This window comes from Xiphophorus hellerii, chromosome 2 (assembly GCF_003331165.1).
Source record: "Xiphophorus hellerii strain 12219 chromosome 2, Xiphophorus_hellerii-4.1, whole genome shotgun sequence".
In the NCBI taxonomy this organism is placed as follows: domain Eukaryota; kingdom Metazoa; phylum Chordata; class Actinopteri; order Cyprinodontiformes; family Poeciliidae; genus Xiphophorus; species Xiphophorus hellerii.
In genome coordinates, this window is record NC_045673.1 from 14394314 (window position 1) to 14419504 (window position 25191).

Here is a 25191-nt window from a genome sequence, read left to right on the forward strand (position 1 = left end):
ACAACATATCACAGTTTAAAAATATATATTGACCTTATGTTAAAGATTTCTACAAACTTTTTACAGGTAAAGTTTACAATGAACCAAAATTACAACATTTAAAGAATACCATAAATTTAAGAATCTAATGTCTCTGCAATAAAAAGAAATTGCTATCTTTTTTATTTTTAAACAACACCTCATTGTTAAATAACTGATTTTATGTATTCAAGTTTTAAATATTACATTTGAGTTTGCATGGATGTAAAATTACTGCTCAGTTTAAAAATTACAGTATTTTTAAACTGAGCAGTTTAAAAATATGCTCAGTATTTTTAAACTGCTCAGCTAAACTTCGCTCTTTAGCTCGTTAGCTTGTCGATGTTTCAGTTTTATTCGCTGGGAAAATTATTCTTTGTCTGCTTTGAAGATAAGCAGACAAATAATAAAAAACAAGTTTTGATATTAACTCTCAACTTCATTCACAAAACTTTTTCGTTATTTATTACACAACGAACATGCATTTCACATAAGAACAAAACAATGAGGTGACGTTGCCTGTCCTTGAACACAACGCTGATCCCTCTTCACCCTGTCACCAACTCACACACATCCTCATTGTGTTGTGTTCTGTAAATAAACAAAACACAAGCAAAATCAATAAACTATATGCATATTCCAGTATACTGAGTTTTGGTTTTACATTCATTCTATTTAAATGTAGTTTGTTTGTGCTTACCAATGTTTTCTGGCCGGATGTCAGGCACCGTTTTCCCCTGGTCAGTTCGTCGATGTCTGGTTTTAGTTCTATAGACCCTTTTCACAGTGACGTCAGACAATGGCCGCCATAACTCAAAACTGGGTATCTTTACTTCCGGTGTGATTTTGCCTTGGGAACCAAGCTGAAAACTTCCCGCATTCTCATAATCTTAAGGATATAATAAAAGGTAAGTTTAATAATAACAGCATTTAAGTGTTAGATAGCTGTTACTAATCATTGTAAATTCACCATTCTCTATCTGTGTATAAAATAAACAGCCTCCGATCGGAGAGTAAACCACCTAGCAGCAGCTTTAGCCACATTTAGGAAAAATATACTCTCTGTCAGCGCTGTAACGTTTAGAGGTTCACTTTCTGTGTTTTATAAAACAGTGTTTACGTGCTAGATAACCGTTATAAGTCATTGTCAATTTACCATTCTCCAACTGTATTCAAAGGAACCAGCCTCTGATCATGAGTAAACCGGCTAGCAGCAGCTTTAGCCACAGTTAGGAAACATATACACCGCCGCCTGTCAGCGCTGTAACGTTAGAGGTTCACTCTCTGTATTTTATAAAACGGTGTTTACGTGTTAGATAACCGTTATCAGTCATTGTCAATTTACCATTCTCCAACTGTATTCAAAGGAACCAGCTTCCGATCATGAGTAAACCAGCTAGCAGCAGCTTTAGCCACAGTTAGGAAACATATACACCGCCGCCTGTCAGTGATGTAACGTTTAGAGGTTCATTTACCGGTGAATCATTATTTTTTATAAGTTTAGAAAAAACAAGACAAAAGCCACAAATAACAGTTGGGCTTGACGATATTTCTGTTTTTCCAGCAACAAAATGCGCATCTCCATGCACTGTTCATGTTTCTGTCACTGCTAACTGTCACAGAGTCTCTCCCAAAGACGCAAAGAAGGAATAAAAATAAATACACAAGAAAATATTAATGTGCAATGATTTGGATAAATAACTTTAATCTGATTACTGGATTTGAAATACGAACTCGTTAGATTATTCGTTACCGAAAAAGTGGTCCGATTAAAGGCATTACAAAGCAGCGGCGGCACCGGACATCTCTGCTTATAACAAACAAATCCCTATTTTATGGGATGAGTGGCAACTCCAGTCTATAATTTAATAATCTGATCAAGATTAGAGCCTAAAACGTTATAGTTCAAAAACAGTAAAAAGTTCTGGTTAAGGAACAGTTATGTCACGTAGTTAGCTAGCTAACAAAATTCACTAATGCTAAGCTAACGGTTACGCAAAACAAAAATACCTACCTTCATAGTCAAACAGGTATTGTTCGGTGAAGAATTTGTAGCCTTTGTCTAATTTAGATTTTTTTGTCAGAGAGAACTGGTTTGCAAATCGTGATATATCTTCAAATCTTATTTTAGGCAAATGTTTTAGAGACTGTGTAAACTCCATGCTCCGGTGATCTGTCTGATCAACATATGCTGTCAGATTTATACATCTCTCTCTCTCTGTCTCTCTCTCTCTCTCTCTCTCTCTCTCTCTCTCTCTCTCTCTCTCTCTCTCTATATATATATATATATATATATATGACATATATATATATATGAAATAGACAACTTTATCATTACTTACTATGTACACCGGAACTAAGGATACACAGCTTCGAGCCAAAACGGAAGTTGTGTGACGTCATGTGAAAAGGGTCTATTCTGTGGCAATCCGCAAAACGGCGTGTAGGTTTTCGTCAGTAATGCGCGATCTGTGCTTGGTCTTGTTTAAAGTCATTATTGAAAACATCTGTTCGCACAGATAGGTGCTTCCAAACGTGGACAAAACACGAGCTGCATGGAGTCGAAGCTGTGGCATCAAATCAGGGGGCAGTAGACGGTAAAAGTCCTCGATTGAAACATCACGGGACTTCGCTCTTTAGCTTCTTAGCTTGTCGATGTTTCAGTTTTATTCGCTGGGAAAATTAATAATCAGCTTGAGGTGACTCTGCTGCACTCTAGTGGCGAGAAGCCGTAATGTTGGTTGGTAAGAATCGGAAGGCATTATGGGATATGTAGTTTGTAGTCAATTCGTGCTCAAAAACTATTTTAAGTCAATCAATGGGGCTGTAAAACGGTGGTAGGGGGGAGAGGGCCACATAAAATGACGTAGCGGGCCACATGTGGCCCGCGGGCCTTGAGTTTGACACATGTGCAATAGAGGATCTATCTGCTGCTCATGCAAAACAGTCTATTTTAATCCCATGTGTAATAGTCATTGGGTTAAATCAGTTATATAATGCTGAAAACGCAAGTAGTTGATGTAAAAATATTCAAGGCTTTTATTTTGAAATTTTCATCAAGCTTAATTTTAAATTGCCACACTAATCCCATGTGTAACAATTGCTGGGTTAAATCAGTTATATACAGCTCAAAAGAGCAATTTTCTGATGTAAAAATATTCAAGGCTTTTATTTTGAAATTTTTGTTAAGCTTCATTTCAAAGGGCCAAACTAATCCCATGTGTAACAGTTACTGAGTTAAATCAGTTATATACAGCCCATAGCAGCAATTAGTTCTAAAGGCCAGTTCAGTCCTGATCTGTTTCAACTGAGCGGTCCACTATAGATAGAACTACAGCGATGCGTATTTGTAGTCCAAACCAGCAGCCAATAGCCTCTTGAGATCCGTTGCTATGGCAAATAATGGTCTCAGCAGGGTGTGAGCTCTGAGCTCTGAGCTCTCAAACACACAATTGTGTGTTTGAGCAAACACGTTTTACTGACAAAAAGCATTGGAAACAAATCCTTCCTGGTCGGGAACCGTAATACATATTCGAAAAGCGTTTCGAGCGTATGAGAGGTCAATGTGTCTTCTGCGATAGTCCCGAGATTCATATCTGTACCTCAGTCAGAGCATTTACAGCGATGAGAGAAAGAAATGTTGTGCCCAGATCTGAAATTCTATTCAAATACATGGGAGAGAGCCTCAGACAGCCTCAGAAAATCTTGTCGCATGACTTTGCTCTGAAGCACCGTGACAGAAAACCGTACGATCTAGATAAATTTCGAAAAGATTTTACCGGAGCAGACAGGCGTATCAATGTCAGGACCGATTTTGATACTAATCGTGCGATATTTGTGGGCGTGATGGCGATTTCAAAAATGATTTGGGTTGAAAAAGTTGTCTTGATCTCTCACTCTAATCAGCGAGAGAAGCACTCTAACTTTAGGAAAAATGAGAAACTTTGGGTCGCTTAGAGGCAAATTGTGGACAAACCGTAACTGGTATCGACGAGCCGTCTTCACTTTCGAAGAGATCACAGACGTATCTACAAAATGAAATTTGAATGGCATTTCTAGGTGAATTTGTGACGACACAGAAAATCCTCAAAAATAGGGTATTTCCAGGATTTTTCCCATTGACTTATAATGGGGTTTTTTTCGTAGTTTTTTGCGAATTATGTCGCCATGTTCATCCCGAATCCCACCAAAAGTAATAGCTGGAATGGTGTGAATTTTCTGCACATTTTGATACCTCATTTGTAGGTGTGCACGCAGCGGTATGAGCCGCATTAACGGTTACGGAAGAAAAATAAAGAAGAAGAAAGAAACACTTTCTCCGACAATAGTAATAGGTTCCTGCCATTGCTTTGCATGGCAGGCCCCAATAATCAAGCAGTACAATTATCCTTGAATTGACTGCAGGTCAAATCCTCCTGTTGCTTATCGTACCCCTTAGTCTTGCAATGATCTCTACATCTGCTCAACATGGGAGCAAGAAATACGTCCAGCCTCTATAATTGAATAAAGACCATATACTGGCTCCTGACAAGCAGCTCTTAACACTGTGTGCATTTGGAAAGGTCACAGAAGTTCATGTCACAAAAGAAATTACGGTAAACAAATTTTCATAAGCAAGTTATTATTTTCAGTGTTTCAAAGAGTTGCAACAAACTTGCTGGCCTGACATCCATGATATAAACCCTCCCTTCCACCACATCCCAAAGGTGCTCTTTGAGACTGAGATCTGGAGACTGTTTTGGAGTGCAGTGAGTGTCATGTTCAATAAACCAGGTTTGAGATGATTTGGGCTTCGTGACATGCTTCATCCTCCTGCTTGATGTTGCCATTAGAAGACAGACACACTGCAGTCATAAAGAGATGAACATGGGCAGCAACAGTACTCAGGCAGGCTCATAACGTTCCCCTATAATTTGGGATCAGGAAGAACTGCTCCATCCCTTCAGGTTGTTTATCCCAAATTCTGACCCTACCATCTGAATATTGGAGGTGAAATTGAGATAAATTGGAGCAGGCAACAATTTTCAAGCCTGCTAATGTTCTGTTGAGCCTGTGAAAATTATAGCCTTAGTTTCTTATCCTAAACGGACAGCAGTGGCACTCGGTGTGGTCTGCTTCTGCTGTGGCCCATCTGCTTCTAGGTTCGACATGTGCATTCAGAGATGGCACTCCCCACGCCTTGGTTAAAACAAGTGGCTATTTGATCTACTGTTATCTCTCCATCACCTGATATCAGTTTGCTCATTTATTCTTCTCCAACATCAGTAAAGCATTTTCATCCAAGCAGCTGCTGAAAAGTGATTAGTTTCTTTTCTTTTTCTTTTTTTTTTTGATCATTCACTGTTAACCCTGGTGATGGTAACTTGTGCCTGCCTGAAAATCCCAATGGAGCACCAGTTTCTAAAACAGTCAGATCTGCATGTCTGGCACCAAGAGTGCTACATTTAAATTTCCTTTATTTTGTGTTTTGATGTTTGTCTCGAACTTCAGCAAGTCTTGTTCTTGTTTTTTGTATACCCAAATAATCAGTTCTTCTCTTATCTTATCTTAGACAAACCAGGAAACAATTCATCTCTTTAGAAGTAATTGTCTTTGAAAAGAAATTGAATATGTCATTTAGTATGTTTTGGTATAAAAGAAGATAGCTTTAAATGTAAAAGAAAAATATAAAGGCTAAAGCTTTATTTAGACTTTTGTTTCAACTTTTAATTTCATACGGAACATTTCAGTCGTAAATACACATTGACAATTAGAAGTCTCATACTCATTGGATGTATTTGAAATGTAATAAAAGTTCTTGTAAAAATAAATAAATAAAAATTACATTTTGTTCCTACTAATATTCAGGGTTTTTCAAAGAGTTGTAGAAGCTGATGACAGGAAAGTGCTCCTGTAGTGGTCTGCCTAACAAACAGCAACTTACTGCCATCTTGTGACAGAAAATATTTTTATCTTCTAATAAATGTAAAACAAAAGCACAATTTAGGGTGTACAAGATCCAACAAGTGTTCTTACCTGTTAAGCCTCACATAATTGGAAACACTTTTTTCAGACGTCACTTACACAGTAAAGCTTTGAGGTTCCTCTTATTTTATCTTCTTGCATAAAGTGAGGCAATTACTATAATAACCACCATTTCTCATGACTCAGAAAACCTCCATGAAAGGAAACAATTTACTTTTTCCATATTTGAGGTGCACAATGGCAAGTAATAATGTTAATGATGGCTTTTTCAATTACAGTGCTTTAGTGGTGAGTCACTCTAAGTGAAACATGCAGCCATTGTTAATGCTAGCAGATTCACTGTAGTTTTCCCACCATGAGGTGTGCAGACACTGAGCCTAGAAGAGGTCTGCTTTTTAAAAATCAATTCATCATCATTTTCTTGTCAAATTTGGAATCTGTCTGTAGGAAATACTTTTTTTTTTGCCTTGGGGAGAGAGATTGGATTTGAGGTTTAATTCTGGCTCTATACAACCATGTTTTTATTGGTATTGATTTTAATTGTATCCGGTTTATTCCTTTTATGTTGTGACCATATCTAATAAAAATGTTGAATGATGTAGACCAATAAATATAAAATCCCAATATGCCATTTAAACATTCAGTGCCTCTTGTCTGCTGTAAGGAAGTCACATAAAGTCTCTATGTAATTGTTTTAAGCTTTTGTAGCTACATCTCTTGCTGAGAGCTGCATGGTGGAGCAATTGCATTGTTGCTTTGCAGCAAGAAGGTCCTGTGTTTAAATCCCAGTGCTGGGTCTTTCTGGGTGAAGTTTGCATATACAGGTCCTTCTCAAAATATTAGCATATTGTGATAAAGTTCATTATTTTCCATAATGTAATGATAAAAATTGAACATTCATATATTTTAGATTCATTGCACACTAACTGAAATATTTCAGGTCTTTTATTATCTTAATACGGATGATTTTGGCATACAGCTCATGAAAACCCAAAATTCCTATCTCACAAAATTAGCATATCATGAAAGGGGTCTCTAAACGAGCTATGAACCTAATCATCTGAAGCAACGAATGAACTCTAAACACCTGCAAAAGATTCCTGAGGCCTTTAAAACTCCCAGCCTGGTTCATCACTCAAAACCCCAATCATGGGAAAGACTGCCGACCTGACTGCTGTCCAGAAGGCCATCATTGACACCCTCAAGCAAGAGGGTATGACACAAAGTTATTTCTGAACGAATAGGCTGTTCCCAGAGTGCTGTATCAAGGCACCTCAGTGGGAAGTCTGTGGGAAGGAAAAAGTGTGGCAGAAAACGCTGCACAATGAGAAGAGGTGACCGGACCCTGAGGAAGATTGTGGAGAAGGGCCGATTCCAGACCTTGGGGGACCTGCGGAAGCAGTGGACTGAGTCTGGAGTAGAAACATCCAGAGCCACCGTGCACAGGCGTGTGCAGGAAATGGGCTACAGGTGCCGCATTCCCCAGGTCAAGCCACTTTTGAACCAGAAACAGCGGCATAGGCGCCTGACCTGGGCTACAGAGAAGCAGCATTGGACTGTTGCTCAGTGGTCCAAAGTACTTTTTGCGGAATGAAAGCAAATTTTGCATGTCATTCAGAAATCAAGGTGCCAGAGTCTGGAGGAAGACTGGGGAGAAGGAAATGCCAAAATGCCAGAAGTCCAGTGTCAAGTACCCACAGTCAGTGATGGTCTGGGGTGCCATGTCAGCTGCTGGTGTTGGTCCACTGTATTTTATCAAGGGCAGTGTCAATGCAGCTATCTATCAGGAGATTTTGGAGCACTTCATGCTTCCATCTGCTGAAAAGCTTTATGGAGATGAAGATTTCATTTTTCAGCACGACCTGGCACCTGCTCACAGTGCCAAAATCACTGGTAAATGGTTTACTGACCATGGTATCACTGTGCTCAATTGGCCTGCCAACTCTCCTGACCTGAACCCCATAGAGAATCTGTGGGCTATTGTGAAGAGAAAGTTGAGAGACGCAAGACCCAACACTCTGGATGAGCTAAAGGCTGCTATCGAAGCATCCTGGGCCTCCATAACACCTCAGCAGTGCCACAGGCTGATTGCCTCCATGCCACGCCGCACTGAAGCAGTCTTTTCTGCAAAAGGATTCCCGACCAAGTATTGAGTGCATAACTGTACATATTTGAAGGTTGACTTTTTTTGTATTAAAAACACTTTTCTTTTATTGGTCGGATGAAATATGCTAATTTTGTGAGATAGGAATTTTGGGTCTTCACGAGCTGTATGCCAAAATCATCCGTATTAAGACAATAAAAGACCTGAAATATTTCAGTTAGTGTGCAATGAATCTAAAATATATGAATGTTCAATTTTTATCATTACAATATGGGAAATAATGAACTTTATCACAATATGCTAATATTTTGAGAAGGACCTGTACTGTTAGGCTAACTGGTCTCTCTAATCCCGAGCTGTGGATATGTTTGTGCTGTGTGTCCAGAGTTTACCCCACGTCCTGCCAAATTACCACTGGAGATAAGCACCTGTCCCCTCATGATCCTGCAAATGTAAGCTGGTATAGATGATGGATAGATCTAGTTTTTACTGACTCAGTCCTCACAGCCCTTTTCGGCTTGTTCAGATTAACACTGAACATCTTCTCTTTGAAACAATGCTAATGCTATGGGGATGTCTTTCCTCAGCAAGTACAGGGAAACTGGTCAGAATGGTGTGAGACTGTGGTGGAAGAAATAAACTGCCTCTTAACTGCCTATTTCTAATGGATGGTTCTAATTAATGTATTTAGCATGTTTATATTGGCAGGTTTTGTCTCTGGTGTTATTGCCATCCACTACTGATTTATTGTGGACCGAAATTCTGAGATTGATAAATATCGCCTACTAGTGGTCAGAAACGGTTAGTGTAGCAAATTGGGCACATTGGGAAGGACATTAATAAGTGTTTATTAATTGACTTTCAGTCGTCTTCTACACTCTGTTAGGAGGAAACCGAAAATAACATTTTAGCTATTTTATGTATTTATGTTTTATTCCGAATTGTGTATTTTGTGTTTTCTTTTAATTTTTTTTACAATTACGGTACAAAGGCTGTTAATAAAATTTGGATTGATAGTGCTTTTTGAAAGCTATACTTGCAAAAAGTATAGCTTAAGATGAGTCCTTAAAAGTTTGCTAAGGATGGGGAAAAGAAATGTCATAAAAACATCACAAACAACAATTTTCAAAAATTATTTAGCCCGATGTCCTTCTAGTGTTTTTTTTTTTTGTTGTTGTCTTTTTTTTTTTTTTTTTTTTACGTTTGAAAGCATCACTAAAACGTGGATTAGTTGTCTGGGCTTTGTCACAAGCGTCACATTTAGTCATGCATAAGTATTGCGCAGCAGCAGCCCCAGTGAATACGTAGGGAAACTGACAAGGAATTGGCAAATCACTTCCTTGCTTGGGAATGACGTTCCTCCAGCACATTCCAGTTATATTTAGAACCTATATATACTGGAGTCGCCCCCTAGGCTTTGTTGACGCTGCAGCAGCAGCAGGAACAGCAGTAGTGAGAGTCCTAAAGGGCATGAAACTACAGCAGACTGCTCTATATATTCACATTATTCTATGTGGGTATTAAAATACAAAAGTGAAAACTGCATTTGGTTTTGATTTCGCTGTTATAGAGAAAAAAAATGGAAACATTAAGCATAATTTGTTTAAATAAAATACAGTAGCACATTTGTTGAGCTTGTGACAGCAATGTACATACAGAGGTGACAAAGCAGAGCGCATTGTGGGTCACATTTTGCTACAGAGACGGTTGACCGATTTGCCCCAGACCGGTTAAAAATCTCCCTGCTATGATTTCTGGGTAAAGTGCGCCCTGCTTGGTATCCGCCCATATTCTCGTAACTCGGGCCAGCCTGAGCAGCAGCAGCAGCAGCAGCAGCAGCTAGGCCGAAGGGACGCTGGATCAGATGGAAAGTTCAATCGATTGATTCCTCCACTCTTTCTTTTTTTTAATTGTTTTTTGTCTGCATGGTCCCGCTTGCTTTCCGATACGACGTTGAACCGACTGGAATGCGGGGGTTTTGGTGAGAAGCAGAAGTAGGAAATGCGGAGATCGAGTGAAACGGGAGGATTATCTGCTTGACTTCTTTGGTCGCTACTTCAGACGCGGAACTCCACTCTCTAAAAGGTAACAAACGGAGAAGATAGTTTAGTGTGGAGGCATTTTTATTCTTTGTTTTATTTTATTTTATTTTTTTCACAAATACGTGTTGGGTGGTGTACGTGTCATTAAAACAGCCAATTGCGACGTTGTAGTAAAACTATTTAAATTTTTAGCCCAAACTACGCCCAATTGTTAACCTACCGCTTGGCCCTGCATTGCAGACCTAGCTAGCCTCTCAATGGCGGCTTCCTTTCCTCTTTGAATGAATGATATTAACTGTGTCCGACCACATTAAACAGGCAAAAGTCTTCAACGACTTTCTTACTCGAAACACACCAGGATAATGTACATAAACAACCGGGGTTAGCTAACTTTCAAGTGTTTAAGCGAGTTCCTGTGCTAGGCTAACTAGTAGGCAGGCAGTCAGCGCAGGATTTAAATCAAATTCCTGTCGACTTTCAAAAGGTCTCAAAGTCTACCTGGACCCCACACAGGGCTTTTACTGAAAAATTCTGTTCCCATATTTAACAGGTCGTTTTAAAACAAGATTATGTTTATTCGGATAAACATGATCAGGCTGTGTGAGTATTTTTTCAGTGTTTTGGGCGAGCAGCTGCTGCATTATGGGCTCTGTATGAGAGTCCCACAATGTAATAACTTAGTAAAATGCCTCTATACAAAGACTTGAAAAGCTATGACATTGTCCAGTTGGTGAATTTTTCAATCAGCAAAACTACAAATATTCACAATGCTGCCAAGGTAACATGATTACTGCCTTTACATTTATGTATTGTTTATAATACATCGACTTAAACGACAAATTTGGTATATATACACACTCAGATTTATCAGTAGTTTGAGTACCTAGCATACATTAACTGATCATTAGGTTCAGGTAGTCAGTTTGCTGTCAGCTGCCTGTAACAGGCATGTTGCTAATAATTTGCTAGCTGTATTTTTAAAACAGCATAAGCTTAATAAGAATGATGCCTAGTGCTTCTTTAGTTTCCATACTATTACTAACCCTGTTTCTGATGACTCTTTAAATATTTGTCCTTTTTTTTTTTTTTTAAAGAGAGCAACAAATGCACTAGCTTTCAGCTGACTGGCAGTGTGGAATAACAGGTTGGGGAGGGGCTGTGTTATCTCAGTCAGTAGGTCAGTTTAAGTCCAGACTGCAGATATTGGCACATAATTTATTTGTTTTTGGGAAGTCACTGCAGCTGAAATTAAGTGTCTCTTAGTTTTATTCATATTATTTTTTTATATTTTTTGCCAATGTTATGATAGTCTTTATTTTTAAAACTCAGTTTTATTTTTTGTTTAATCATTTAGAGAAATGATGTGATTGTTGCGAAGCACTTTGGTCAGCTGAGGTTTTTGTAAATGTGCTATATAAATAAACTTTAACTTGGTCTTGCTTTCATGCACTATTTAGCTGTGGTTAGAAAACTGTGGTTATACTTTGGCATGTTCTCTGACATCTCATTTAAAGGACTTTAACTCGTAAGACTGACATTACAGGATGGGTCTGCAGCTACTTTATGATGTCACACCCCTAATTGGCAGTCTTCAGAAACTTACTTTCCATTTTAAATGAACTCCTAATCAATTCTTCTGTTGTTTTAGGCAGATAAACATGTAACACAGTGAGTAACCTTACTGTATTACCATTACTATCATTACTGAGTCTAGGTCAGTTTATTTGCCAAATCTATGTCCCATATTACCATTTCCTCCGATTGTGCTTCCATTGTTTATCAGTGCATTTCTTTTTTTTTTATCCTTGGAATGTCAATATTTGTGTTGTGGTGTTTTAATTCCATTTTTTTCCTAATGTTTCCATGCTAAAATGGTAATACCTGATGTTTGTTTTATGATGACTGGGAATATTTCTTTGTAATCTCTGCCACTTCAAGATATGACCCTTAAATGTTTTTCACAATTACAGGTGATAACTCATGTTTTTTTTAACTACAGCAAATGTAACGCAGAACATGGTGACAATCAGAGCAGTGCACATATAGAATATATAGGAGTCTAGATAAAAAAGTATTTTAAAAAGCAAACTTTTTTTTTTACATCATGAACCCTCTCAATATGTATCCCTACAATAAATGAAAGTGTAATAAGGATATTTTTCTGTTTTGATTCTTACAGTAAACAAAAGTAAAAACATTTTATTGTAATGAAGTGCTACAGTGAATTCTCAATTGGCTGAGTCAAATAACCTATTTGACGTTTTAGCTGTAAACAAACTATTTGGAGGGCATACACTCATTAAAGTATAGTGTGTTAATACATATGCTTTTCATTAAGTATTTCAATCAGTTATACAGATAAATGTATAAAATGTAATTTTTTTTTTACTTTACACTCTTTTTTATTGTTTTTGGACCTGCTTGACCTCTGGTCAAACCCGCATTACGCCAAGTAACATCCTTCTAGTAGATGTTACTGTTAGTTCACGATGACTTGACAAGAGTTACAAGAATTACAAGAGTCTGCCAACGGCTCTTTTTTGTACCAAAAAAGTGAATCAAACAATTTAAAAAACTACAATAGGTTGAATGACCAACACCCTTATTGGCCTTTTACATTCATTTGTTGTTGAATTGATGCCTCTGCTATCTGTCTTTTACTCTCCACTTTGATCAGGTGTAAAGATGAAAGGTGACAATGTTCATGAAGTCATACCAAGCCTGTGTCAGATGAATATCCTTGCAGTGTTTTGTTGCATTGCCAACAGTGCATTCTGATTTGTCCCAGATAAGCTTGTACCTTATGTCACTAATCATAAGTTTAAATGTCAAACATGCTGCTGATAGGCTTTACAGAGAAAAAAAATATGCATATCACACATCTACCAAACCATTTAGTGTTTTTTAACGTTTGCCTGTTTAATCAGGGCTATAACATTTACTTGAGTTCAACTCTGACTGCAGGCTGTCGACTTTCTGCAGTTTACACTGTAACTTCTGTAAAGGCCATCTGCCTCTATTGATGGATGTTGCTCCACAAAGCAGCCAGACAGCAGAGAGTTTCCCAGTCGCTTGTCAATTTTAGAGCTTTAATGTAATGTCATAGATTTCTGCCTGGGGTTAGTCTCTGCTATTGAGCCTTTGTGGTCTTAAAAGCTGGACTGAATTAGGTCCTGGATTAGGATTTGAATGCATGTGCAAATGATGTATGTTAATTGTATTTTTGAACTGAAGTCTTCATATTTTTTCTCGTAAGTTTTTGTTTGCTATGATCTGCATTTTCTTTTAAATCACTGCTTAACCTCTTATTTTGTTATGTTTTTGTTTTATTTTTTTTTAGTTATGAACAAATAAAATAAAAAGCTACTTTAATCTCAAATGTCCTGATTTTAAACTAGACCCAACTTACTTCCTCTAGCTTCAGTTGAAGATTTGAAATTTTTTTTTTTGCTTAGTGAAATGGAAGAATTGCTTATCAAAACTGTTGGTGTTTTAAAAAAGTCAGTGATATTAAATTTTGGATTATTCAGCTGTAAGTTTCTCCTGATGTAAAAAAAAAAAAATAATTGTGAAATAGCCTTTTATTGCTGTGTTGAAATGGAAGACCTCCCTCAACATTTTTGTTTCATGGTTTGTGAAAAACATTCACATGTCTTTAATGTTCTTAAAAACACATTAAAATATCTGGAAGATTTAATTTGTAGAAGTGTATAATTTAAAAATATTCCTTAGTTGTTAAATACTAAAATAAAGATTCAAAATGTAGTGAAGTGGAATCTAAATTTCCAGTGATTCAGCAATGTTTTTCTCCCTTTTCTCTCCACTCATACCTTCAGTCTCGACCTCACAGACATAACACACACTTAGACAAAAACAATAAATTGCAACGGAATGAGAGTATCGTCCTGTCTGTCTTTGTATAAAAATGATTAAATAAATGCTTTGTTTTTTCTTCCCAGGTAAATCATGACAGAATATAAGCTGGTTGTGGTGGGAGCTGGTGGTGTCGGCAAGAGCGCGCTTACGATCCAGCTCATCCAGAATCATTTTGTGGATGAATATGACCCGACCATCGAGGTAAAGTATAAAAACCAAAGATGTATTTACATTTTTTTTTTTTTTTTTTTTTGCAAAAGCACATTTAGTCAAGTTCCTAACTATCCAAGTGGCTTTGCATACATATCAGGAATAGATGGGTGCAAAACAAGGAGAAACCTAAAAAAACCAGGAGTCCGCAACAGGCTCAACAGGTTTTCAGCTCTGAAGGACACTAAACAGGTTTATAATGACTTTCCATGTCTGGCTGCCTGCCCAGTTTTCCCGAGTGCCAACCTTTCTTGTGTGAACTCTCCTGTCATGCTTTCAGTCAATTATTGATGTGTCGTGGCAGGTTGGAGCGCGCCTATAGATTACTTAGATACAAGATAGCATCTGAGGGTATTGCTTGTCACGGGAGCAGTTGGTAATTATTTCTGGTGCTACCGTCTGAATGCGGCCATTGGTGCGATGAACAACGGGAGTACTGTGACGGTGCCTGGGACATTGTTGTAATTTGAGCTCTTCCAGAAAATACAGTGCAGTAATGCATTTAGAGATGGGCCTTAATAAAGAACAAATAGATTAGAAACTGTCACCAGTCATTAATATAGTTTTTCAAGTACAGTCTTTGTTTTTTATTGTAAAATCACACCCACCTAATGCTGCTGTCTCATGATTCCGGAGTTCTAATAAGTTTCTGGGTTTTCTTACTTGTCCCACTTTCAGGACTCCTACAGAAAGCAGGTGGTTATCGATGGAGAGACGTGTCTGCTGGACATCCTGGACACTGCAGGTCAGGAGGAGTACAGCGCCATGAGGGATCAGTACATGAGGACAGGGGAGGGATTCCTCTGTGTTTTTGCCATCAACAACACCAAGTCCTTTGAAGACATTCACCACTATAGGTGAGTTGGGAGACCAGATGGGCTGTGCGCTGTGGACTCTGGACGTGGTGTGAAATCACTGCTCTATCAGCCAAAGTATTAAAAATTTAAGCAAATCTATATGTCCTTGTGGAAGCTTTTGGATAAAATTATGAAAGTTGTGGAAAAGACAATTAAAGAATCAACAATCTGCTGTCAGAAATGTCTGAGAGAGTCTGTCCTCCTTTTAACAATCAGACTCCATCAGTTCTTCGTCTCTACTTGTTGAAAATTGTAAATCAATAATTTCCCCAGTCGAAGAGAAGATGCTGTTGATGTAGTAAATAATATATTGCACCATGACTTATTAATTCTTGTAATGCTTTATAAATTCATCCATGTAGCTGACACTCCATGTGACCGATCAGGCTGAATTGCAAGTTTTTGCGTCCAAAGACATAGTAAAATATACCGTAACATATGTTAACTATGGACACACAATCTAGCAAAATTGTTGTCATCGCAACATCATTGCATGCAACATAAATGATGGGACTGTTTTCCTTTTTTTTAATGTAAAGAGGTAGTTTTTTTAAACTACTGCCGATAAAAACAGTTAAAAAGTATCTATTTTGTTGGCAAGGAGAGAGTGCATTAGCTTTTTTTTTTTCTTTTTTTTTTTAGCTAACCATAACTATAGCTAGATTGGCCAGCAGTGTGCAGAGCTGGTTTAGTCTGTTCCATGTGCCTGAAGAAAACTCTCATGCATTTTTCTGGCATTTTCTGGCAGTAAGATCATATAAAATTTTTAAACTTTTTAAATTCTGGTTAATTGTAACTGTCATGATTTCACACTTTTTAGGCCATAATGTGGTCAGCCTGCCTCATTCAGTCTCGTTGCAGTAAATACACAGCCTGGCAAAAATGACGGTGCCCAACATGAAAGTCACAGAGTTGGAAGCAACATAATGACAGATGAAAGGGAGGTGTGCTGGAAGGCGTGGATTTATTTCAACTTATGTTATCATCAAATAAACACAATCGCCTGATTTCTCTAATGAAAGAAACTGTTTCATTTTCTTTATTACAAAACTACTGGTTTTGAGTACAAGCTTACTTTAATTTGAAAAAGTAGAGCTGCAAAATGTATAAAATTGCAATTACCATTCTAGTATCGATGAGTGCAATATTGCAATTTGATGGATGCAATATTTACTAAACTCACATTTGAGGTGTCTTGTGTTTAAACTCTGCTTAAGAAAAATGCTAAAATTGGTGGTGGTGATGCTAAAATTACCACCACTAATTTTAGCATCTTTCTAAAGATGCTAAAATTGTGGTGCTATTAGATGCTATTAGTGGTGGTGACACATTTTCTTCTTTTCTTCTTGCTAGAGAGCAGTTGTGGCCTTGTCAGTGTATTATTTAATAAGCCCTAAAACTTAAAATTGTTTCTTGTGTGTTTGTCCAGAGAACAGATCAAGCGGGTGAAGGACTCTGAGGACGTCCCCATGGTGCTGGTGGGCAACAAGTGTGACCTCCCTTCCCGAACGGTGGATACGAAGCAGGCTCAGGACTTAGCACGCAGCTACGACATTCCCTTTATTGAGACCTCAGCCAAAACACGGCAGGTAAGTGTCCCTCCCAGGACTTCTTTAGGATTGACTTTGATGTAAAATTGAATAAACTATCAGAATCTTATCAGACGTCCTTTAAAATGTTAGATAACTCTGGAGAGAAATGCGACTGTGGTGGTGTTGATCTGTGTCACTTCCTCTGTCTCTAATGGTCTTTTTGTAATAATGTTGCTGGGAAATTTACCAGTTAATGTTTCGAGCCTCATTAAATCCTTTTTGGTTAATTGAATTTTTTTTTAATTTATGGGTAATAATGTGATTATTGCATGCCACTTTGTCATGGATATGTGAATTATATTGTCATTAGGACCACCTGCAAAGGGCCCCCAGTAATAATTAATCAGCAAATCAGTTAATTTGTGTCAAGGTGTCTGCATGAAAGGACAAACTGTCAGTAATTACGTGGCGGGTTAATGATTCTGCTTACTGGTCACTGTGACTGGGTGTTGGAAGATTTGCTGTCCAGGCTGTGTGTGCTGTGAGCATGGCCTTAGGAAACTGACTGGCTGATGGAGTGATCTATAAACACATTTTTCTTGGCCTCTGACCCAACCTGAATCATGGTTCCTTCTGGTGGGGGGAAATTAATGTCGCAGTGAATAATTCCTTGCAGCTTTGGTCACCTATCTCTGCCTGTATGTGTCGGTAATTTTTGTCCACACGGTGTTTCTGTCTGACCAGATACTGTACCTTTCACAAGGAATTTGTGAAGTTTTAGGTGATGTCATTTGATTTTTCTGGATAAAATATCATGCTTTGCACAAAAGAGAATAAACTGCTAATGCATTCACACATTTTATGAGACTAAAAAAGATTCCAGTGCCAAACTAGGACTGCTGCTAAAGATGTCCTCTTGATCGGTTTCATGAAAAACTTCCAAAAAGCATTTTGCAATTTTGTAACCAGCAATTAGGATCTCTCTTCCTTTAAATGCTCCATTCTCCTCCTGTAGTCTTGATATCTGTAAAAGAGGGACAATATCTAAGGCATTTCTGCAGGGTCTTAAAATGTCCAAAATGTAATCACCTCAATTTTAGGCTTTATCTATCCTTGCATAATTTCTGATGAGAATTTCAAATGTCATTTCATTGAGAGAAAATTTATCAAAAATGTCTTCATGAAGAAATTTGCCAGGCATTTTTGCCTCTCTGTAAATAAGTAAAATAATTCTGCTCCTAAAGAGAATTAGTGATAGTTTCAGCTCATTAAATTCAAAATTAAAACAAGCCTCTTCATCATTATTAGATTACAAAGTTTTACTTACTTAAGTAGGTTATGTAAATAAGTTATTGGGTGAAAAACATATTTATGTATTAACTTTAATGACAATCAAAAGTGTTTAAATCATTCTGATCCTGCAAACAGATGTCTAACATCTGTGTAGATGTTAGACATCTAACAGGCTTAGCAACTGAGAGTTGCTAAGCCTGCTTTAGCAACTCTCAGTGTTTGATAGCTCTTTACAATATGGCCAGTAGCCAGTCCTTATTCGTTGCATAGTTGTTTCTTTTCCTGTGGAATTTCTCTGAAAAGTAAACGTACTGGTTTTACACTGGAATCATTATTTCTGCTACTACAGGCTTGGAAACTAGAAAAACTGCATAAAAATATAATACACATTTAAATTGTCCGGAGTAGACTGTGATCTGTGTGTCTCAATCCATCACCTCTTTAGCACCAAAGATCACTTATCAGGACTATAAAGAAGGGATGCACTGATTGCGCAGATGAATTAGGCTAGTTTCAGCTTGACTGGTGAGTGGTAAGATACTTACAAACAATTACTAGCTATGATTTAACAGAAAACTGTAAATGAATATTCAAAAGTTGAAATGCTAGTTTAGAAAGTCTTTTATTTCTTTGAAGTGTATATTTGAGTTTAAAGTCATTTGAAATCTTTAAGTTATGTAATCTTTTTGCATTATATAACAGCAATCAGTGAATCTCTTCTTCTATTATGATTCTGGCACTTTAAGAAGCCAGAATCATAAAGTGGAATCAATGTTTGTTTGATTCTAATCAGAATATAAATATTTTGAATAAAAATAATTTTGTTTGAAATAATCACTGCTGTTCGAGCCTGCAGAGAGCAAATTATTCATAATCAAAAAGTGATTGGCAAAACAAACGATTCCACAAGCAGAATATGAAGTGGACCAAAATGTTTGTTTCACTCACTTGTGTCTGTAGTCTGTAACACGTGCATCCATACGGTATTGTTGCCCTGCCTTCCTCTGCATTGAGGAAAGTTGTGTCTTGTACTGCAGAGAGTGGAAGATGCCTTTTACACTCTGGTACGGGAGATCAGGCTGTACCGCCTCAATAAGATCAGCAAGGAAGAAAAGACTCCGAAGTGTGTCAAGTTTAAAAAGTGTGTTGTGATGTGAGAGGGGTAAGTGTACGCAGCCGCGCACAAACCAGCTTTGTCTGTGTTAGTGGGGGACCCACGGAGGAATCGGTGGACGGTGACGCTTCATGTGTTCTCAAAGCTTTAGCTGCTGGTTTCTGTAAGGGTTGTGGTGACGCTCTAACAGGAGGCTGAAGCGGCTGATTTCCTCTTCCTTTAGTGTTTGTTTGCATTGTAGGTGATTTTTATCCAAGGACATTTTCACACTGAGTTAATTTATTAAGTCTGTACAGCTTTGAATGAATCACTCCAGCTGGGGTGCTTTTCAAACTAGGGATGTACCAGTATGAAAATTTGGTCTGGTGTGGCCGATTAATTCCATCAACCGCTATCACTGTTTCTCTCTCCATCTGTATGGAAAAAGTGTAGTTGTTTTTCCTACCCTTTCAACATCTTGACACAATCACACAGCTGAGATTAATTCAGAGAAACATCCTACATTCCTGCATCACCTCCACATGGCCAGCTTGCTTCCCTCCTAAAACACCAATGCGAATGTATTGGAAATAAATATTGCTGTTAAAACGTGACAAACATCGTCCGATACCGATATCAAAGTAGATATATTGTGCATCCCTAATCTAAACTAGTCTTAACAGTTTATTCTTGCATCTTCCTTTCCTCATGAAGGTGCATTTGTAAAATTCTGTTTCCATAATCAAGTCAAATTGACGACAGTTTGATTGTGTGAAAAAGCCTTCTGAAAATGGTCATGGTGAACATCCAGTGTGAAAGTGTCCAAATGGGAATGAGCAAAGCAGTTTGGGCTGGTTGGTAAGGACGTTATTGTCAATGTGGGACTAAATCATGCTGAAATGCTTGATGTGACGCAATAAACTGTCAGATCTGTTATCACCAAAGAATGTGTCTCTCACAGATAAGAGCCCCTCTTTTTTATTTTAATAGGTTTGTAATTGTCCTTCTGTTTTTTAAATCCCTTCACCCAACCTGTTTGTTTTTGTTTTGTTTTTTTTGGAGATGGTCACATTTAGTGCACCATCTGTTCTGTACTCACACTTGTGATACTATGGCATCAGCAGACACTAGCTGCATTAACAAAAGCCTATTTTCACCTCTGTAATTGAGAAGGAAAGCTGAGAACTGAACTCATTGGGTTAAACCTGCTTGCCCCCATTAAGTTCAGACATGAGGGGCTTAAAGTTGATGAGCTGTTTCAACTGTTACCAAATTAAATACCAACTGGTCTGATGGAAGCTAGAAAGATTGTTTGTAATATAGAAAGAAAAACGTGTTCCATCGAGTTATTAAACTAATCACTTGTGATCTGACAGAGGAAAATTAGCTGCTGTGACTGCAGCTACTGTTTGTGCTGCTGATGGTGCCACCAGAGATGGTTGTATTTCAGCCTATTTTTTTTGCAACATTAGCGTTGCCTAGCAGATGTATTCATATCCCCTAAGTCTTTTCACATGTGGTCAGATTACAACAACAACCTCAAATGTATTTTAAGTTATTGGCCAAAACAAATCCACACGTTTGTTAAACCTACAAAGACCTGGTTACTTAGCCCAGCTGACGGGCTCATGGAGAGCATTAAGGCTCTCCCACACTTCCGAAGCCGAACATTCAACATGCAGTCGCATGTTTTTGGGATGTTCATATTCACACACACAGTGCAGACCATTTGGGGACACCGTTCAGTACACATCACACCCCAAATCCCCACAAAATATCAACATTGCTGTCCGAGCTCACTTCTGCAACAAACTTCTCACAGAGTTCTGTCGAAATGGTTTGACCAGGTCTTTGTTGAGAAGGGGAGGCGGATGACTCTAACAAAATGAGGCAACGTTTGTCACGCTACTACATCAACGAGAGCCAATTTTGACAGTTCTGATGAAGTATAAGAGCCCATGGTAACTCTGGAGAAGCTGCAAAGATCCACAGTTCAGGTGGGAGGATCTGCTGACATGACAGCTATCGTTTGTCCACTTTACAAATCATTTAGTCACTGAAGAGTAGCAAGAAGAAAGCCAAGACTTTTGTTTGCAGTTTCCCACAAGCCATGTAATGGGGATGCAGCAAACCTGTGGAAGAAATACTAACTTCTAACAATAACTGGAAGAAAGTCGTGGAGATGTTAAGAGTTGGGTTACAAAGTATCCAAAGCTCTCAGAACAATGTTCAATTCATGTGAAAATGGAGAAGTAGTTATGAGGTCTTTTGTAACTCTGGAAGAGAAATCTGTCTGCACCACAACTACCAGCGGTGCAGTCTGCAAACTGGACTTTATGGAAGGGTGGCAATAAGACCAGAACAAGTCTGTATTGCAGTTTGCTATAAGCAAGTGGGAGGAGGTGCTATGATCAGATTAGACCATAAAGAAACTTTTTAGCCTGGACTGGAAAATACTGTGTGGTGGAAAACTGACACTCCATTATATCCTGAACACGTCACTTTAAAATGAAACGTGTTGGTGGCAGCATCATGCTGTGGGGTCACTCTTCTTTAGCATAAATAGGTAAGCGGATTTGAGCTAGATCTAGGAAAATAGTGAACAAAAACCTGCGAGAGGCAGCAAAGGACTTGAGATAAGGGCAGAGGTTCACCTTCCAGCAGGATGAGGCAGCTTTGGATCATGCCATATTTTTCTGCCAGAATGGCCCAATGAAAGTCCAGCCATGAATCTAATTGAGAATCTGTGATAAGATGCTATAGATGTTCTTGGTGTCCTCTGTCTATTTGACTGAGCTTGACCTATTTTACAAAGAAGACAGGAGACTAGATAAGCAAAGCTGCTAGATAAATTATCTAAATAACCTGCAGCTTCAACAGCAGCCAAAGCTCAATCTGCAAAAAACTTTCCAAGTTATTTGTTGATAAAGTAAATGTTAACATCATTTGTCATTTACTTTCCACTCAACATATTTGTTCCATCTTCTGGTGTTTCAATAAACCTAAGTTTGTGGTTGTTGTGTAAACATGTGAAAAAGCTTAAGGTGTGTGCATACATTTGCAAGGTTCAGTATCTCACTCTTAATTTTGTAACTTTTTCTAAGAATGACCAATTGTTTTGTTTTTTCTTTCCAGGGCGTCGATGATGCCTTTTACACATTAGTCCGAGAAATCCGAAAGCATAAGGAGAAGATGAGCAAGGAGGGCAAAAAGAAGAAAAAGAAGTCCAAGACAAAGTGTATACTCATGTGAATAACTACCCTCCCTTTTTCAAGACAGACTAAAACAAAAACAAAACAACAATGTTGAACAGCTCAAAGTAATAACATTTTGTACATTACACTAAATTATTAGCCTTTTTTTGTTCGAACCTTCCTTAATAAATACTAACCCCTACTTGATTCTTCCATTCGGACATCAATAAGCTTCATTTCCAGTGTAGTGCCAGATGCTGACCTGTAAGAACCAGATGAGCCAGATTTTTTTCTCTCTCTGTCTCTTTTTGAAAATATAGCAATTATGTTGGATTTTTCACATTGTTACCCAACCAGGAGAAAACTGTATTACCAATTATATTTGACAAATTATCTTTTATGACTCAGTTGTTTTTACTGAAATGCCACCACCTTTGGTTGTATGGGATGCCAAAGAATGAGAATTCATCCCGTTTGTGTAGATAAACTGTATCGGAGAAAAGACCAATACTGAGCCCAGTAAGGTCCAAATGTCCCAGCCACTGTGGAATTTCCCCATCTTTTACCTGTTCCTACCCCTTAGTTTTGTCACTGATAAGTATGCATGCAGACTTCTAATCTTTCCCCCCCGCCCCAAGTGTCTAATACCCTAGTTAGCCATTAATTAATTAATTTGAAAATTGTCATTGCTTTGTATTGTGTGGGGAGTGATTTCATGCCTAAATGAGAAAATGTGTTGTTTTTTCCCTTGCATGCTTTGTGTCCTTAATGACATGGGGATTACAAACTGCCTCTGGTTGATGCATTGAGGAACTCAGACTCTAATTTTCAGGTTTTTAATAAAGAACGTTCAGTAATATCTTTTGTTGGAAGAATCTTTTTTTTAAATGAAAGATTTAAAAGATCAATGATTTTTACCCAATGCTGTGTTTTATGTTGCAGAGTTTTAGGCCTTGTTTAATAAGATCCTTACAAAAAAAAAAAAAATTCATTTCTACTTGTAAACCGTCTTCATCCTCCCAGCTGAAGACTTTACATTTTAACTGTTTGCTAAGATGTAAAAAGTAATTTGTTTTGTAGCAGAATAGAAACTTTTTTTGAAAGCTGCAAGGAAAATTTGACTCTGTTCGGAGTCCCGGAGGTTGTTAACACTTTAAGGAGTAACAGTGTGGAGGTGTTTGAAATTGGCCACCTCTCTATAATTGGAATGGATGTTTTTAAAATGAGGCACAAATTGCCATGAAATAGGTTTTTAGACATAAATGTCGGGAGTTAATCCAAACAATTAATCCTAGTTTCTCTCAGGTCAGCCCGTGTCACCTTTGTCATCGTATCTACAGACTGAGTGTTTTTATTTGCCTTTATCATTACCTTAGGTGCTACGTTCAGACACTTATTTTGTCCTAAGTTGTACCTAAGAAATGCACAAATTAGTTTTAGGGGTGAAATGCTTATGTCACAGAAAATTGGGATTTTGCATTTGGGATTAATGAATTTTGACCCTGCTATATTATTACCTCCTGTTTTTTCTTCCATGAAGTTGATAAATACCTGATGCAATTTTAATGAGATCCTCCTAATAATAAGGATACGTTTTAAATTTAGTTTTACTGTAATGTTTGAGATGATCCTCCTTTTATTGTGTGCCAACAGCTGATTTCTGAAATGTATCATTTATACCTGGATCGTATTTTAATATCCTTTGTATAGTTGTGATACCGAAAAGGTTTCATGTTTTGTAAATTGTGCTTCGTTTCGTTTGGTGTGTCTTTAATGAATGTTGCTTTAATGGAGTTATGCTCCGCTCTGTGTTTGTGACAGGAGAGTGTGTCTGGGTCCAGGTCTGCAGAGTGGAATGAATGACCACTTTACAGTATACCTGTTGTGGGGTGATGTAGGGTGGTGATCTGATCTCAAAAAGGTCTCTTTTTTTGCCATGAATCTTACCACTCCTATTTAATGTGTAATAAAGAACAAAGTAAACAGAAACCAAGCTTCTTCTTTTGTTTTTAAACCTCTTATTTTGTTCACAGCTACCATCCATTCAGTTTGTTCAGGGGCAAAATGGCTGCCTATGTTTTCTGTCTGTTTTGTGCTTCCTTTCTTACCTCTGTTTTTCTCTACTCTTTTCACTACTTGCATTCTTCCATCCTCCCAATCTTTAGTTTTTCCAGACTTCATAGTTAAAGCCTGCCCTCTGTAGAAACATCAATTTAGTATTTATTTTAAAATTAATATACAGTGAAGACAGAACTCTGGAAAGTTGATGCTGGAATAGTTAGTTGGAATAAATGTTAGAAATCTGTTCATTCCCAAAATGCAATTGTCACAGACTAAAATATTTTTTCCCTTTAACAGAATGGATTTTTTTTTTAGAACATTAACATCTTAAGTGAGTGTCATTGTTTTCATACCAATTTCAATTAAACATTTGTAGTATATATTCTTTGTAAAGAGACAGAAAAGCTGGTCAAAGATGATCACACTTATTTGTAGGTTGTTAAATGCTTACCAGATGACATGATGCTATATATTTATATTAATATTTGCATATCATTTTTCAAACAAAAAGAAAGTATTCATCCAGAACAAGCCCAGACTGGGAAATTACATCCAAAGTTTACTGTAGCAGCTAAAATGGTTAAACAAACTAACAAAAAACAAGCAAAGTGGACATAGATGGCCAATGTAGAGGTCAGAGTGTTAATTGCTAATTTGTTGTTGCCTTTTCTATCAAACACAAATGGCAAAAAATATTTTATCAGGTTGAGTTATGCTCTAATTTCTTCCTAGGTTCATATCTACATTTCCCAGCAGGTGGTGCTGTTTAACTACTCTGTTACCATTTAGACCACAGTCTTTCAAAGTCAGCTAGTTTTCACTTTTTGAAGTTTACATTTTCTTCACCCCCTGCTACATATGTTTGTTGGGTGAAAGGCTTGTGAACTTGTCATAGCACAAGAAATATGCTAAAGGTTCAGTTTTTTCCCTCTTCCTCATTTTTTATT

The 25191-nt window shown here is 37.7% G+C and overlaps 1 protein-coding gene across 2 annotated transcripts; it reads left to right on the plus strand.

The window, feature by feature from the left end:
• Positions 1 to 9860: 9860 nt before the first annotated feature.
• On the plus strand, positions 9861 to 24172 carry kras (v-Ki-ras2 Kirsten rat sarcoma viral oncogene homolog). Of its 2 annotated transcripts, XM_032584577.1 has the most exons (6): positions 9861 to 10171; positions 14088 to 14205; positions 14893 to 15071; positions 16501 to 16660; positions 18934 to 19058; positions 22125 to 24172. In XM_032584577.1, the coding sequence occupies exons 2-5, from the start codon at positions 14095 to 14097 to the stop codon at positions 19051 to 19053; spliced, it is 570 nt and encodes a 189-aa protein (XP_032440468.1). In that variant the 5' UTR covers positions 9861 to 10171; positions 14088 to 14094; the 3' UTR covers positions 19054 to 19058; positions 22125 to 24172. The 2 variants fall into 2 exon arrangements, with proteins under 2 accessions (XP_032440468.1, XP_032440475.1); XM_032584584.1 differs by lacking the exon at positions 18934 to 19058 and having other exon boundaries at positions 9865 to 10171.
• Positions 24173 to 25191: the final 1019 nt, after the last annotated feature.

What these genes read in the sequence shown, in the direction of transcription:
- kras (XM_032584577.1), top strand. Translation starts at nt 14,095, where the DNA reads ATGACAGAATATAAGCTGGTTGTGGTGGGAGCTGGTGGTGTCGGCAAG. An exon ending in GAAGACATTCACCACTATAG is followed by an intron (nt 15,072 to 16,500) that starts GTGAGTTGGGAG and finishes GTGTTTGTCCAG; the next exon opens with AGAACAGATCAAGCGGGTGA. An exon ending in CCTCAGCCAAAACACGGCAG is followed by an intron (nt 16,661 to 18,933) that starts GTAAGTGTCCCT and finishes CTTGTACTGCAG; the next exon opens with AGAGTGGAAGATGCCTTTTA.